The sequence below is a fragment of the Salvelinus sp. IW2-2015 genome, linkage group LG7 (genome assembly GCF_002910315.2).
Source record: "Salvelinus sp. IW2-2015 linkage group LG7, ASM291031v2, whole genome shotgun sequence".
Lineage (NCBI taxonomy): Eukaryota > Metazoa > Chordata > Actinopteri > Salmoniformes > Salmonidae > Salvelinus > Salvelinus sp. IW2-2015.
The window spans coordinates 19645687-19663206 of record NC_036847.1 but is presented as its reverse complement, the minus strand read 5'-3'; the positions used below and the strand labels follow the sequence as shown (position 1 = coordinate 19663206).

Here is a 17520-nt window from a genome sequence, read left to right as displayed (position 1 = left end):
GTGGTTGCAACCAAAAATTGCAAATTTGGACTCATCAGACCAATGGACAGATTTCCACCGGTCTAATGTAAATTTCTCATGTTTCTTGGCCCAAGCAAGTCTCTTCTTCTTATTGGTGTCCTTTAGTAGTGGGCTTGAGTTTATTTTGGGATGCAAAGAAACCAATACTAAAGGACACCGATAAGAAGAAGAGACTTGCTTGGGTCATGAAACCCGAGCAATGGACATTAGACCGGTGGAAATTTGGTTCCAACCGCCGTTTCTTTGTGATACGCGGTGTAGGTGAAGGAAAACCAGCCAACAAGTGCTCAGCATATGTGGGAACTCATTCAGATAATGCCAAGAGTGTGTAAAGCTGTCATCAAGGCAAAGGGTGGCTATTTGAAAAATCTCAAATATATTTTGATTCGTTTTTTTGGTTACTACATGATTCCATTTGTGTTATATCATAGTTTTGATGTCTTCACTATTATTCTACAATGTAGAAAATAGTAAAAATTAAGAAAAATCCTTTAATGAGAAGGTGTTCTAAAACTTTTGAGCAGTAGTGTGTGTATGTACACTACCGTTCAAAAGTTGGGGGTGACTTTGTTTTTGAAAGAAAAGCACATTTCTTTGTCCATTAAAATAACATCAAATTGATCAGAAATACAGTGTAGATATTGTTAATGTTGTAAATTACTATTGTAGCTGGAAACTGCATATTTTTTATGGAATATCTACATAGGCGTACAGAGGCCCATTATCAGCAACCAATGGCATTAGAAAACAATTTTGCAATTATGTTAGCACAGCTGAAAACTGTGGCGCTGATTAAAGAAGCAATAAAACTGGCCTTCTTTAGACTAGTTGAGTATCTGGAGCATCAGCATTTGTGGGTTCGATTACAGGCTCAAAATGGCCAGAAACAAAGAACATTAGACGTCAGTCTATTCTTGTTCTGAGAAATGAAGGCTATTCCATGTGAGAAATGACCAAGAAACTGAAGATCTGGTACAAAGCTGTGTACTACTCCCTTCAGAGAACAGCGCAAACTGGCTCTAACAAGAATAGAAAGAGGAGTGGGAGGCCCCGGCGCACAACTGAGCGAGAGGACAAGTACATTAGAGTGTCTGGTTTGAGAAACTGACGCCTCACAAGTCCTCAACTGGCAGCTTCATTAAATAGTACCCGCAAAACACCAGTCTCAACGTCATCAGTGAAGAAGCGACTCCGGGATGCTGGCCTTCTAGGCAGAGATCCTCTGGCAAAAGCAAAAGAAAAACGGCTTCCTGCCATAGATGTTAAAAATCATATTTTTTTAACAATACTGATGATACTTGGGAGTCGTGTTGTGACTCAACAAATGTAAAGAATGTGTTTAACTAATCACTCACTTTCAGATAACATTTTGAATACCTAATTGGGGTACATTGTTATCTAAAAGTGTGAAATTAAGCTCTGGTCTCTGCATTAAAAGTGGCTCTATCCCATTGTTTTTTTCAGTAAGTGTGAGTCCATCTCTCCTCTGGATGACCTGGCTTTTGACATGTACCAGGACCCCGAGGTAGCCCACATCATCCGCCTGCTGGATGACAAGAAGCAGGAAATGGTCCGTCAGGAGAGATACGAGTTTGCCAAAACACTCAAGCAGGCTGTCGCTGACCTGCAGAAGGTACTTCTAGGGTCTTCTGTGTGAAAATTGAACAAAATACTCAATAGCCTGTCCCCCCCCCCTTGGCCCTTGTGTAGATCTGAAAAGATGTATTGCATAGTTAGATATAAGTAATATGACGGAAATTCTACCTAGCCTATCAGAGGATAAGGTGGAGTGCCATATTGCTTATACAGTACCTACCTATCCATCTACATGAAGTGCTTAGGGGTAGGGGAAAAAGTGTTGTTAGAATCACAAGCAAGAAGTTTGACATTGAAACAGTACACAGATATGTTATCTTTGCATTACAAGTGGACACATAAGGTATACTCCATATCACATCTTGTGAGTGAATTCAGACGCCACCCTGTAGCCAAAGAACTTCCCAAACCCAATTCCAATCCCCTTCTCCCCTTGGCCAATTAGAATTGCATGCGCTGCTGTTGCCAAGGTGGTCAAACCGAAACTCTTCCACCATAGCCTCTTGAGGGCATAACTCACACCAATGTAGGATTGATAGAAAAGGCAATTACTTCATATTGTGCTCCCGAGTGGCGCAGCGGTCTAAGACACTGCATCTCAATGCAAGAGGCGTCACTAGAGTCCCTGGTTCGAATCCAGGCTGAATCACATCCGGCTGTGATTGGGAGTCCCATAGGGCGGCACACAATTGGCCCAGCGTTGTCCGGGTTTGGCCGGGGTAGGCCGTCATTGTAAATAAGAATTTGTTCTTAACTGGCTTGCCTAGTTAAATAAAGGTTGAATATTGTCACATACTTCAAATATATCAACTACTAATTGTATTTTACATCAGTAGCTAATGCTGTGTTACCCATAGACTTATATATCTGTGTTACCTGGCACCGGACTAGCAAGCTCGCTCAGTTCTATGGAATTTCCCTGTAAAATGATGCATTGAACTGGAACCTATGGTCTCCGTCCTAAGTGGCACCCTATTCCCTATGTACTGCACTACTTCCCCATGGGCCCTGGTCATAAGTAGTGCACTATAAAGTGATTAGGGTACCATTTTGGATATTGACACCGGTAAAATATCCAGTTCGTAAATGTTAACGATTCCGTCCATGGAATACCATGATGCCATGTGGGCATGGCAATGCCCCGTTGCATACTAACCACAATTTAAGGAGAATTTGCTCAACATTTCTTTTATGCAGTCATGTTGAACAATAATAGATAGTTTGCCACTTCCTTCCAACATCTAGGCTTTTTAGTTGTCCATTCAAAAAAACATACTGTTTCTCTTTCTCCATCCTCTTTCTCCATCCTATCTCCTCTTTCTTCCTTCTATCCCCCTGTGTGACTGTGGGCTAGGTAGGAGAACGTCTGGGCCGATATGACGTGGAGAAATGCTGTGCCATAGAAAAGGAGGACTATGACACAGCCAAGAAGAAGAAGGAGCAAATGGAGGAGTACAGGATGACGGTGTACCATCAACTAGAGGTCCACAACCTACTGGACATGGGCATGGTGAGTGGCTCAATGTGGCTTCTTCAGTCATTTAAATTGTTGTGACTGGAAATGTACACTATAAATACAAAAGTATGTGGACACCCCATACCCGTTGCTGACAGGTATATAAAATTGAGCACACAGACATGCAATCTCCATAGACAAACATTGGCAGTAGAATGGCCWTACTGAAGAGCTCAGTGATTTTCAACGTGGCACCGTCATAGGATGCCACCTTTCCAACAAGTCAGTTCGTTAAAAATAGTCTGTCCTCGGTTGCAACACGCACTACCGAGTTCCAAACTGCCTCTTCCACAAGCTTAAGATCACCATGCGCAATGCCAAGCGTTGGCTGGCGTGGTGTAATGCTCGCTGTCATTGGACTCTGGAGCAGTGGAAACGCGTTCTCTGGAGTGATGAWTCACGCTTCATCATCTGGATGGATGAATCTGGTTTTGGCGGATGCCAGGAGAACACTACCTGTCTGAATTCCTGGTGCCAACTGTAAAGTTTGGTGGAGGAGGAATAAGGGTCTAGGACTGTTTTTTAAGGTTTGGGCTAGGCCCCTTAGTTTCAGTGAAGGGAAATCTTAATGCTACAGCATACAATGACATTTTAGACGATTCTGTGCTTCCAACTTTGTGGGAATAGTTTGGGGAAGACCCTTTCCTGTTTCAGCATAACAATGCCCCTGTGCACAAAGTGAGGTCCATACAGAAATGGTTTGTTGAGATCGGTGTGGAAGAACTTGACTGGCCTGCACAGAGCCCTGACCTCAACCCCATCGAACACCTTTGGGATAAATTGAAACACCGACTGCGAGCCAGGCCTAATCATCCAACATCARTGYCCGACCTCACTAAAGCTCTTGTAGAAGCAGGTCCCCGCAGCAATGTTCCAACATCTAGTGGAAAGCCTCCAGTAGAGTGGAGGCTRTTATAGCAGCAAAGGGRKGACCAACTCCATAKTAATGCCCATGATTTCGGATTGAGATGTTTGACAAGCAGGTGTCCAAATACTTTTCGTCATGTAGTGTATCTTAATGCCCTCATTTAACAATATTCATTGGGTTTTTTAAAACAGCATAAAAACAGTGCTGTGACAACATATCAACTGAAAACATGACCGTATAATGGAAAAATACATTACAAGTTCGTTCACTCTGGCAGCGGTACCCAAACTTTTCCTATCCGGGGACCACCAAGTCACAGTCAAAGGCTATTGAGGTCCACCATTCGCAGAGTCGCATATTTATTTTACATAAAATATCTATCTTAGCGGTCAATTTTTTTCTATTTTATCAGTGAATGTAACAGCTTAAAGGCCTATTATGTTTGTTATACAATTTGCATTGTGAAAAGTAATGTAAAATTGCTTACAACATCATTATAGTCCCAACTGTTATTATTTTTCACAAAAAAAAGAAACAGGTTGAAAACCACTGCACTATGGTAATTAATGGTCTTTTTATTATTTTGTAACCAAATTAACTAGCATGTCTACAAATATTCATATTTTTTTTATCCAGAGCATCTTACAAGAGCAATTACGGTTAACTGCCTTGCTGAAGGGCACATCGACAGATTTTTCACCTAGTCTACTCGGGGATTTGAACCAGTGACCTTTCGATTACTGGCCCATTGTGCTTAAACGCTAGGCTCCCCATATATCCCATCTTCCATCATCTTGCATTAAATGACATTTGGTCATCTTTCAACCTTGACACCCACCAACTTTGCAAAGCCAAGCAGTTTGACGAGGAAAGCCCTCCCTCTTCTCTCCTCATGTTGACTTTAGATAAGGGAGATGACAGAGTCACCATCCGAGGACTCTCCCGATGTGCCTTCCCCACGCCGCCACCAAGTAGGACACAAGATGAGGGTTGTCACGGAAACGAGGAGGAGGAGAAACCAGGAACCTGTGATCACGGAGACTGTGGATCCTTTACCCCCCAAACCTGTCAGTCCCCCCCAAACCCTGCTGCGCTCCCTCCCGCCGACACCACGCTCCTACCCAGCAGTGCCCAGGATAGACGTGAGTCCCACACTGAATCACTGAATGTAGCATTATTGTTTCACTTGTGAAACGAAGCATGATTCTGTTTGGATTTCAAGGCTAGCAAAGACTAACCTGCCAAGTTAAAAAGCTCTGATTGATGCCCAGTTATAGTTGAAGTTTTCTTATGCTATTCACAACTTTTTCCTTTTTCCCATGTTATACCAAACCCCAAAAGTTATTGAAGAAGAGTTATAGCCACAATGTCGCGACAAGAAACACACTGAGCCCCTCCTTATAATCTGCAGGGGTGTTTGAAACACTCAATGTGAGATTATGACCAAGATGTTATATGGTTTACTCACCAGTGTGACTGCAGACAGGTTCAGTTTAAAAGTGTGAAACAGTTGAGTGACTTTAGCACGAGCCAACCTGGCTGGAAGGCCCTGCTTTTTTTACAGGAGTATTGTGCCAGTTGGCTGGCAGTTAAACTTGGATTAGATATTATACCTGGGTTCTAAAAACTCATTATACATACAACGACAGCAAACTCAATGAAAGCAACATTTGTTTTAGTAGATAATCTGATCAATCAATCTTTTCACCAGTCTGTCTAGCTCGGTCTGTTTGGTTGGTTACATGGTATTTTTCTCTTGAACACTGAACATTTCAGTGTATCTCAACACTTGCGATATCTGGGTGTAAGAAATGTAAACCTGCTTAAATCTTCACTCATCAAGTCCAAACTCTTAACCACCCCAACAGGTAACTTTTGTTTATTTCAATCCTCAATTAGTGTTGCTGCAAGCAAAGTAATATTAGCGTCATGTGAGGTTATCTTAAAGAAGTGAATTGATCTATATAGAAACATGATCTAACCACAATAATTAAACAATAGTTTGACGTCCCATTGATCTCCCATTGAATGACTGTATGCACAGGTCACCGCCCTGCCTTATGACGAGAGACCCCTACCTGCCCTGCAGAGAAAGGGGGAGATGCCTCAGAGCCACCCTGAGGAGTCCAGTCTCCCCCCCTCTCCCCTGGCCACCATCATCCCCTGTAGCCCTGGTGTGACTGGGGAGCCTGAGCCCCTGACAGAGAGTGCCCAGAGAGAGGCCAGTTTCCCTATCGAGGTGTACGGAGACGGACTGGTGAGATAAATACACACAAGCATGTATGCATACACACACACACATACACAGGAAAAACCCAGACTTTACATGATGTATCTCTCATAGTCAGTCAGTCATCCTCTGGACAGTTTGACTTTCTAATCCTCTCATCCACCCTAGGTGGCTGGAGCTTATTCAAAAACTTGGTCYTACCGGGAAGATGCCCTGCTGGCTGTCTACAAGAAGCTGACGGAAGTATCGGCCGGGACGCCCAAGGAGAAATTGAGGAACATGATGAGGGCAGCAGTGTTTCTGGTCAAGAAGGCCCTCAAGGATAAAGTATCATCTGTGAGTTTTAAATGGCATCGCAATGTGTGTCCCAAATGGTATCGTATTCCCTATATAGTGCACTACTTTTGACCAGATCCCAATGGAACCTAGTCAAAAGTAGTGCACTATATAGGGAATAGGGTGTCATTTTGGACACATACACTCCCTATTTAGTGATGCCAGGGGATCTTTTGGGGGTTGTGTTCGTTATTACTCAGAACAGTAGGTTAACATGTTTACCTTTTAGTGCCTTTAACCACACTTGGCCCAGATTGAAGTTACAAACAACATGTAGAACATAAAAAGAGCTAGCTACATGCCTTATGCCACAATGACTAACCACTCTTGTTGCCTGGGGCTGATTTAAGTAGGCCAACATCTAACCCACGCTTGGGAAACCTGCACTGGGGGAAGTGATATGGTACCGTTTCACAGTAGTGTGTTGTAATGAACAGAGAAGTCTATGTGCACTGAGAAGTTTGTGAACAGAGTAAATATTGGTCATGCAGTTTTAGAGGGTGGTTTGCACACAAAAATAGACAACTTCAGAAAWAAATATATACATTTTTGGGCTTAGCCTACACAGCAGGCAGCGGGGACATTTTTGATAAATGTTTGTCTATTTTTGTGTTCGAACCATGCTCTTATTTGTGGACTTCCTTGTTTAGGCATTATTTAACATGGGATGATGTTATTTGTGACACTTTTCTCCCTGTGTTTGATGAACAAGTTCACAGGGTTTTTCCCTTAAGTCTATACGATCAGCGTAATATAGACTGATTAAGTGAAAGGCATTGTCCATGTTTTGAAGGCAGTAGCGGTGCGTGGGTAAAATCACTGGGTAAGCCAAGCCAGAAAAGAAAGGTATACTACAACCTATGAGTTGTAATAATTGCGTTGTTTGCTCTAACCTGTTAGTTCATATGCGTTGACACTGTGATATTTTTGGAGGCTCCCGAGTGGCGCAGTGGTCTAAGGCACTGCATCTCAGTGCACACTACAGACTCTGGTTCGATCCCGGGCTGTATCACAACCGGCCGTGATCGGGAGTCCCATAGGGCGGTGCACACTTGGCCCAGCGTCATCCGTGTTAGGGAAGGGTTTGGCCAGGGTATGACATCATTGTAAAATAAGAATTCGTTTTTAACTGACTTGCCTAGTTAAATAAAGGTTAAATTAAAACATATATATATATATATATATATATATATATACAGTTGAAGTCGGAAGTTTACATACACTTAGGTTGGAGTCATTAAAACCCGTTTTTCAACCACTCCACAATTTTCTTGTTAACAAACTATAGTTTTGGCAAGTCGGTTAGGACATCTACTTTGTGCATGACACAAGTAATTTTTCCAACAATTGTTTACAGACAGATTATTTCACTTATAATTGAGTCAGAAATGTACATACACTAAGTTTAAACAGCTTGGAAAATTCCAGAAAATTATGTCATGGCTTTAGAAGCTTCTGATAGGCTAATTGACATCATTTGAGTCACTTGGAGGTGTACCTGTGGATGTATTTCAAGGCCTACCTTCAAACTCAGTGCCTCTTTGCTTGACATCATGGGAAAATCAAAAGAAGATGCATTATTTGATGTCTTTTTTTGGGTGGGACGCCTGGCTTATCTTGGCACCCATGAATAGACACCACTGGAATGTGTAAGGTTTTGTTGTTAATTGGAAAGCTTTAGGCTGTGTAAATTGAATTGAAAATGGATAATTTGTTAGCAGTGACACACACAGACACACATGAAGGCCAGATATGTTTATTCCTGTCACAGGCTCTCTGAGTGCTATATACACACACATTCTACCCCCTCAACAATGCTGTCCCAGTCCCACTCACATTCCCACTGCTCGCTGCTAGAGGTCTCTCCTTAAACAAATATTAGAGAGGATTGGTGACAATGCTGGCCTTGTAAGTTGCAACCACTTTCCCTGACTTGTCCTGCAATGAGAAAGATGGTCCTGAGGCATTGTGTCCACCGGGTTTCCAACCCCCAAAACTTCCAATCTCAGGGAGGACACTCAGCTGCTGAGTTGACTAATGTTATACAAACAAAAATAAAACTAGAGTAAGTAACCATGTTTAATAGGACATTACAGAATGTTGTAATGAGATTACTTTTTGGTTACTTCTAATGTATGTGTGTGTTGTAGGTGTTCCAGGCATCTCTGAAGCTGCTGCGGCTGCTGCTGACCCAGCTGATCCCAGGCCAGGCCCTGGGTAGAGCCGAGGTGGTCCACTGCGTGGAGCAGACCTGGCCCAACCTACTCTCCAGGACCGGGGACTCGGCCACCAGACTACGGGCCATGGCCACAGCTTTCATCCAGGTGGGTAGAGTTAGATCAGGGATGGGCAACTTTAATGGGGGTGGGGGCCAGAAAAATCTGAACTCCTCATGAGGGGCCACAGTTGCTCGCGGGTCTGTGTACCCACATACACCCCCCCCCCCCCCCMCACACACACACACACACACATTGTTTAGCAAAACATTTTAGCGGCCCCCCTCTTGACAACGGAGATACATTTTTTAAGTTTTATAGTAAATTTCATGCAATACTACACAGGAATGTTTGCAGTTTTAAAAATTATATCTGAGTGAGACTGACTAACAAAATCAATGAGCTGGCTGCTAAACTAACTTAGCAATCTAAAAAATGTTAGCTGACATGGGGTAATTGACTGACTATCAGTGACTAACATACAAATAGAAAAACTGCTGATGCACAAGAACATTTTACTGTACTAACTCGCAACAGTAAGTTGAGACCCCGGAGGGGGTGATTGATCCGAGGGCATTCAAAAGGGGAGCTGCGGGCCGCATGCCCACCTTTGCCACAAAGCCTATTTTAGCATGGGCAGCATCATTGAGGACTTCAGCCAGGTGGGTTGCTGCTCCATGGATGCACTTATCGTGCTCTGTSCAAATTCCCAACCTGGTCCCCTTCATTTGCAGACCTGATTTCTTGCTAGGCCTATATTGCTATTGTAGTACGTACCTAACCTACACTGTGATAGCAGGCCATTGTGTGGCAGGCGTTTGGCCACAAAATGTCTGCTGCCGATCACACAGGTGGGAACTACATGTTGGTAGTTGTGGATGAGATTAATTAGAGAATATTGCTGTACAATACATCACCATTCCATTACAAACGTCTCATTGACTGCATGCCATCGAGGCCCGCGCCCGATCTAGAACGTTTAGACATGTAGCTAACATTTACTGTAGCTCTGTTTGGATGAAGAGCTAGAGGTGTTGCAGCTGATTTCAAACTCTCCAACAAGCCCCATGTTGTACTAGAAATGTTGGGGCCCTACAGAGAAACCGAGGGACTGTGTGTGTGTGTGTGTGTGTGCGCGCAAAACATTATTGGCCTTGGTCTATATAAACAACAATGGACACACAAATGAAACTTTACATTTTTAGTAGTACCATAAAAATACACATAGCATGAAAGGGTCTTCTGGTCCATTCTAGGAGCAATAATACGTCCTTATTCATTATGCATTCATCTCACTTTCCCAGAACATTCTTGTGAGCAAAACATTGGTAGGGTACTGTAGGTTAGCATGCAATGACCTTTAAAGGCCCTTTACACATTATAGAACTTTAGCACAATGTTTCTTTAAAGGCTCTTGACTATGCACCTTTTAAAGATATTAGCAAATAGAGAACAAGCTTGTACTGTAGCTTTTCATGAATGGGCTTTGCCAACATAAAAATTACGATAAGCTGTCTTTTTAAAAAGTATATTGATGAGTTAGGTTATTTTAATTAACTCCAGTACTTTTCTATGGTGCAATTGTTGTGCCTAAGGTCTGCATTCTAGAAAATGTTAATGTATCAATATCATGTTTGTATAGAGAATTTTTGTGGGATGTTTTTCAGCATGAAACATGATTTGAAGGGTCATCCTGAACCTTTTTATATTCACTTCTGTCATCTCCAAGGACTGAGCACCCATTCTGGGCTTTATTAAATCTTGAAATTCCTGGTCGTAGCTCCCTCTCCAGCATTACTGCTTCTCCACTACTACCTCCTGGTTTCAAAATGGCTGCCTTGCCTCTTCCTCTCGCTCCTGTGCAGGATATGGCCCTGTTTAAAGAGGTGCAGGCCCTGCAGTTGGTCCCTGGGGAGCTGGTGAAGCCCATTAAATCCAACATCCCCACACGGCAGGCCCTGAGCAGGGCTGAGCTACTGGAGAAGCTGCTGGGAGAACTGGGTACAGACAACTCAGGCTTCACTCTGGACAACGTCATGAAGGTAAACACTTAAGGCAACCATGATTTTTTTTACTCCCACTCCTGGAGGGTTGCAGTGTGTGCAGGCTTTTTTTTAAGAACAGTGGATGTCCACTCCCCTGTCATATTTGTTTATTTATTGTATCATTCAGAATTACATGGAGAGACAGAATAGAAAGTTGCAGGGCGGGTTTTGAACCCATGTGTGGTCTAGAGTCAGCAACACTACCACTACACCAGACTCTGGCACATTTCTGCAGGCTTTTGAGCATTGTCGTCACCTTAGTGCCACTTGCTGTCACACGTTTCTGGGCTCAGGCATAGATGGGAAGAAGAATCTGTAGTTCCACTATCCGGGCTCTTGAGAAGCAGTGAATGAAGACGCCCCAGAAGTCAATCAACACACTCTAGAGTAAAGATAGACTTTAGGCCTCCACTTATCTTGACTGTTGTCCATTTCTATGCAGTTCTATATCATAAGTTGATCAGTGGAATTGAAGGATGAGAGAGGATGGCCAAATAGATGATGTCCGTGTTTTGAATCAGTCATCCTAATTCACTCAACTCAAATAGGCGTTAGTCACCTCTGGTCAGCTGGGGGCATGCTGTCATTGGTGAATGCCACAGCACACCCCAACTCTTTCTCTCTCTCAGAACAGAAGATCATATTTTAGCTATGATATACAATATAGCCTTCACATAAGGCTCAGAAGCATACGCACATATGCATAAATATGTGTTCCACAAATTAAACCACCAAATAAATAAACAATAAATAAATAACAAGCATATTGCGGCATACATTGCTTGAAATGCAAGAAGCAGTACCCAATGAACATAGGGAATAGTTTATGTTTTCTCCATATAGACCAGGGCTCTCCAATCCTGTTTTTGGAGAGCTACTGTCCTGTAGATTTTCACTCCAACCCTAATCTAGTGGACCTGGTTCTAATAATTAGCTCGTTGATAAGCTAAATCAGGTTAGTTAGAACTGTGGTGGGAGCGAAAACCTACAGGAGGGTAGCTCTCCAGGAAAATGGTTGGAGAGCCATGATATAGACAAATGTTAATGAGACAACATGTTCATTATCTTCTTTCTTGCATGCATCAAAGGTTACTGTATCACATTTTATTTTCCCTCTCTCTTTTTTCATATTTAGTATAGCTATGTTTGGTAGGAATCCAGGAGCCAGGTCTTCTGAGTGAGTAGGCGTTATTCCCTTCGTTCCACCTCAGTGCAGGGATGTACAGTACTTGATGCATTGTTTAGAGACCAATAACAGGCCTGGGAAGAAGACAGACCCGGCTGCTAGGATGGTCAACATTGTCCCACGCATTTGTCTGTGTGGCAAAGTTCAGCAGGTAATCTGGTCTTTGAGATTTCTCTCCACTATCGAGATTCTGCAGGTGGGTCAGCGGCCTGTCACCTCGTTTCCTGGGGAAAACGATTAGCAAAGTCTTTGATGTATTCTCTCTGTCTCTGTGTCTCTCTCTCTCTCTCTCTCTCTCTCTCTCTCTCTCTCTCTCTCTCTCTCTGTGTCTCTGTGTCTCTGTCTTTCTCTCTCTCTGCATCTCTTTCTGCATCTCTCTCTGTGTCTGTCTCTCTCTTTCTCTCTCTCTGTGTCTCTGTCTCTTCACTTCCAACAGTGACCTAGTATCTATGTGTCAACTATCCAAGTGTTGACAAAGTGGGCAGTGTGATTGTCTGTCCTCTCTAGTTGACGTCAGACTTCTTTTGGCCGGCCTATGCTTCACTGCTGGCTTTATGGTAGGCGAGAGCAAATTGTTAAATTCTGCACCGGAGTGCCTCAAGTTGAAGAGCCCAAGACGGTACACTCCTCGGTGGCCTGTGTTTGCATGTTTGTTTGTGCGTGCTTGCAGACAGCTAGCACATGCACCAACTGATTTATGTCAGCTCCTTTCAATGTTTGCTGAACTTTTGGGGTAAGCGTTGCATTCGGAGGCAATAGTGGGAGGGCATTTCCCTATAATGCTTGCTCACTGCCTAAGACTGGAATTGGTTTCAGTTGAAAACTGTTGGTGTTCATTGACAGCCCTTCAGGAGTCTTGGCGCACCACTTGGCCTAAAAACACATCATATGTAAACCCTGTGGGTTCAGTCAGTGAGGTGTTATATGAAAATCGGTCTCACGGTCATAAACGTGAATTCCCAGACCCTGTTTTCCAGTTTTGTCAACACACCTGATTGCTGTTGTGAGATGATGGCTTCATGTCCATCCTCAGGCCTGTGTCGTCTCACTGAACAATGGGGGTTTATGCAACTGAGTCGTACTGCTTGAGTTTCACACCTTCCTCCTCGGGCTCCCTCTCCCCTCTTACAGCGGACAGACTGATGGGCACGGCAGGGCCGCTTGGGACTACTGTAGAATCTATAAAAATAGAGTCTATAACACGTAGGAACAAACCTGAAGAGGTCTGGATTGTGTACCTGTTGTTGTGTCTGGCTCAAATATATTTGTTTTAAGATAGTAGCCTATAGCATAACTTCCTAGTGTAATGCTTGCCACATTGACCAGATTGGTACGAACCCTGAATTTGATGGTAATTGAGCCCACCATTTCCCCATTCTCTTTAGTGAGTATAACGAGCCTGCACCTAGGCAGGTTTCTCCAAAGAATGTAAGAGATTAGTTATCAAATAAGGCAATTTTTTTTATCTAGATTGCATGAAATGGCAGTTACAGGTGTTAAAAAACGCTAAAATCTCTGAGGCCTCCCTTCCGGCAGTAGTCAGTAGCACCACCTTGTTAAAAAAAATCCTTTGGAGAACCCTGCTAGGTTGCTCTTTGCTCAGTGCAGGGTCAGCCGGGTTATTTCCCCCTGGTCCGAGGACTGATACATTTCTCCCTTTCCCCTCCGGTTACCTGGGAGATAGGCCGGGAGCCGGAGCAAAGAGGTGATTGAATTTCCTGTAATTAAAATGAGAAGCAGAGAGAGACAACATAGAATAATGGCTGCCTGTCCCCAGCCCATTGACTCAGGGAGAGTATAGGTGCCCTTTGTACACAGTTTACCTTTTGAGGTAAATGCTCTCTCTGAATGTTCTCTATCCGATATGCTATGACGGCTATTGAGCTATCATTCTCACCAGACTATCGTAATAGAATGACTGTTGGTTTAAACAAGCATTGATTAGTATCATGTTTCAATGAAATCTGTAGAATTTCTACATATCAATTACATATGCAGGCTTTTTCATTCAGTCAAAATAACTGTAATTTATACATTGTAGTTTCATTCACTAYCTGAGTGGTGCTAGCATGCTTGCTTCTTTTTGGACATGCAACCTCCTTTTGTATTTCATCCTCTGTACAGGTACATCATGCTAAACTCAGTATGTTGTAGCTTTTTTAGTCTTCCACTGTATCCTCTTTGTTTTTGTTTAATTTCTGTTAAGGCTCTTATAGGCGGTTTCCCAGACTACAAATGAAGCCTTGTTCTGGACTAAAAAGCACTTTCAATGGAGATTCTCCATTAAGCAGGAGTTTTTTTTGTCCAGGATTAGACTTAATCTGTCTCCGGTAAACCAGTCTTTTTGTTTCCGTTTCAGCTTTCTAAAAGCTCTTGTTCTCTCTTGTTCATCACCTCTGTGCCTTTGTGTCAGTTCTGTACAGGTGCGCTGCAGCACAGCGCGTCAGAGGTGAGAGAGATGGTCGTGCTCATCATCCTGGCTATGTACCGCCTGCACAAAACCGCCATCCTCAGCTACCTCCCGGCCAACGATGCCGCCACTCGCAAGAACGTCCTCTATAAAAACATATTTGACGGCTTCGCCAGGATCGATGGGCGGCCGGTGGAGTCCCAGGCAAGGCTCGGCCCATCTGTGTGTTTGAATGAGTCATGACTTAACGTTGGACACRCTGTGATTCTGAACAAGTTCTCACAGTTGTTTGGGATGGGTGACGAGCTGCTTCTTTTTTGTCACTTGTGTTCTCTCACCCCATTAGTCCCATTAAGTAATGACCGTGCTACTATTGAGTAATGTTCCACTGCTAAAATTCTGGCAGTGTCTCCTTGGGTAAGTTAAGGACACATCGTCATCATTGCAGTAGAGTCTGTCTGGAAGGCTTCCAGACATGACTGGGTTGTTAGAGAAGCTTGGGCAAACACAGAGAGAGGGAGAGGAAGAGCGATAGAGGAGAAGAAGAACGACAGAAGGAGAGGAGAAAAGGAATGAGTTTGTGAGAGAGAGACTTATACAGTACCATGGCATTAAGTGTGTCACTAGACTCCTTTAATTTTGTTTCAGACGTCAAAGAAGGGAGGCGCACAGCAGGAGGGGGAGAAGGAGAAGGAGGAGATCCGTAGTCTTCGGGAGCAGCTGGCTGCCTTGAATGAGATCAGTGTAGGTGGAGCTGTCATCACTGCACTATTACCTAATTTCATTCAACAGGCCAGCGTGTCTGTGTCACTCCTCCTTGTTGTGCACTCATTCCACTGTACTGTATGTCCACAGTATAGACCACTGAAGTAAATAGAACACACACGTAATAGTCTCTATGGTATTRATTATTTCCAAAAGACACTTAATCATATGTACCATTGGTATGGATATAAGCACAGGTATATGGTTTTACAACACTTTTTAGACTGTATGTACTATATCTCTGCAAGATGTTGATTTGCTGTTTGTTTTTTTAGAAGGGCAATTCCAAAGTGGAAAACGAGAAGGGAAATACCAAAGGACAGAAGAAAGAGGCTGTTAAAGTTGTAAAAACAGGTCTGTATGAACCCTATCCTCAACCACTGTTCACACGTATACTGATTTTGATAAACCCACCTCAAATGCCACAAAAGGTTTTGGCCAAACCCATTGTGGTTCACGTTTTTGTTTTTTTTACGGTGGAAAACTGTCACTTTGAGGCATTATTTTAGGGACTACAATACACTGTCCCTCTAGTTTGTAGTGACAGGTGAAAAATCCCTGTTGCTTTCCAGGTGTCAAAACTGCACCCCAAAGCAACCCGGAAGATGCAGGAGATAACCAGTCTTCAATTGTCAACAACTTGGACAAGTGAGTGTTGATGCCCAGCAAAATCAGAAAGGAATCTACGAAGCTGACTGAAATGCTGTGAAAAATTGTCTAACACATAAAAGAGTGGAAAACACTTAATTGGCAACATGGAATGCCTTTGAATTTGATTTTCCAGCCTGTATTTATTCATAATGTGTTTCAGTCTGTGTATTCTTAATGTTATAGCGTATGTATATTCTGAATTGGTTTCAGCCTGTGTATATTCTCAATGTGTTTCGGTCGGTGTGTATATTCTCAATGTGTTTCAGCCTCTGTATATTCTGCGGTGAAAAAGATGAGTCTTTCACTGAGGATGGATTGGACCTGCACTACTGGAAGCACTGTCCTATGTTGCATTGCTGTGACCAATGTAGACAGGTACCCAAAGGCCAGTAGGGCCACTTCAAGTAACTCCTATAAAAAAAAATCTAAATGACCCATTGCGGAAGGACCATAGGGTGGGGAACCAGCAGGAGCTTTGGGTGGAGTAAGGATATGACCGTGTAGTGCATAAAAGTGCAGTGAAGTGTGTTTTTGTGTGTCCTTGTGTTGGAGACCAGTGTGTTTTTGTGACTTACGCTGTCTCTCTCAGGTGGTTGAGATAGCCAGCCTCACAGAGCACCTGTTGGGGGAGTGTGAGAACAGGGCCAGGTTCAGTCAGTGCCCTCGCTGCTCAGAGGCCGTGTCCACTGACGAGCTCACCCACCACACCCAGAGCCCTGCCTGCAACCGTAAGTCTCAACGTTCCTCTAGCACTAGCAAACTGCTAACTTTGCTAATAGCTAAATGTGCTAACTTCTTACCCTGCTAACTGCTAACTCTGCTAACCTTGCCAAACACTTGATCCCTTCTTTTAGTCTTTGTAAGCAAGTATATCCTTACAAGAATCCAACACAGCCAAAGATATTGAGTATTTTGTGCTTGTTACTATATACACTCATCTACTCTTTCATTCATGTCTGTCCATTAACCCTCAGGGGCTCTTAACAGTTGGGTTGTCAAGTAAGCTCATTAAAACAGTACTTGTGTAAATGACTGATAGAAAGGAAACATTATCACTGAGCGGTAACATCACTGCATGGAGTATATACATTGGCGCTCAACCAAAATGTGGCCAATCAGTTTAATCTATAGCTTAAATAGTGCTGAATAAAATGTTTTACAAAACATTTTTGTAAAACAATACCATGGCAGTGTTATTATTAGGGCTAGCATGGTAAATGTATAACCGTGYAACCAATGATTATGGATAAGGATCATGAATAAAATAATCGTCRTAACAGTTCTAATACTTTCATTTTATTGTATTTTTAAGCAGAGGTCCGTGTGGTGTAATGACTCTGAATGGTCAGACAGCTACCAACAATGACACGAAGCTGCCATGTGGGGAATCGTAGGTGGCTTGTTTTAGCTAAACAACCAACCCGTCTATACGTTTTGTCCGGTTTGTAAAGATTAAAAACTATACTAAAAGCCACCGTCTCTGCTGAAATGAACTACCAAATGTAATTCTTGGTGAGTATGGAAATGTATAGACTGGTTGGTTGTTTAGCAACAAAACCGCCACGTATGTGCAACTATGGGGCAAAACAGACTGGGTTGGCTTAGATTGTTGACAACATGTAAACTATATTTCGTGTCTGTTTATTGAAAACATAAATACATTTGCACAATGAGCACTTG

General features: G+C 43.0%; 1 protein-coding gene across 3 annotated transcripts in view; it reads left to right on the top strand.

Annotated features, from left to right (window-relative positions):
* The window catches only part of LOC111966554 (centrosomal protein of 104 kDa), a 37408-nt gene that overhangs the window by 5677 nt on the left and 14211 nt on the right, over window positions 1–17520 (top strand). For 2 of the 3 annotated variants that reach the window (XM_023991295.2, XM_023991296.2), the window contains exons 7-19: window positions 1486–1654; window positions 2972–3127; window positions 4907–5143; window positions 6046–6258; window positions 6400–6567; window positions 8718–8891; window positions 10649–10825; window positions 14428–14628; window positions 15073–15168; window positions 15465–15543; window positions 15762–15837; window positions 16107–16215; window positions 16430–16568. In XM_023991295.2, coding sequence (XP_023847063.1) covers window positions 1486–1654; window positions 2972–3127; window positions 4907–5143; window positions 6046–6258; window positions 6400–6567; window positions 8718–8891; window positions 10649–10825; window positions 14428–14628; window positions 15073–15168; window positions 15465–15543; window positions 15762–15837; window positions 16107–16215; window positions 16430–16568 — 1994 coding nt within the window. The remainder of the gene's footprint in view (window positions 1–1485; window positions 1655–2971; window positions 3128–4906; window positions 5144–6045; window positions 6259–6399; window positions 6568–8717; window positions 8892–10648; window positions 10826–14427; window positions 14629–15072; window positions 15169–15464; window positions 15544–15761; window positions 15838–16106; window positions 16216–16429; window positions 16569–17520) is intronic. The other variant, XM_070444513.1, reaches the window with a different exon arrangement.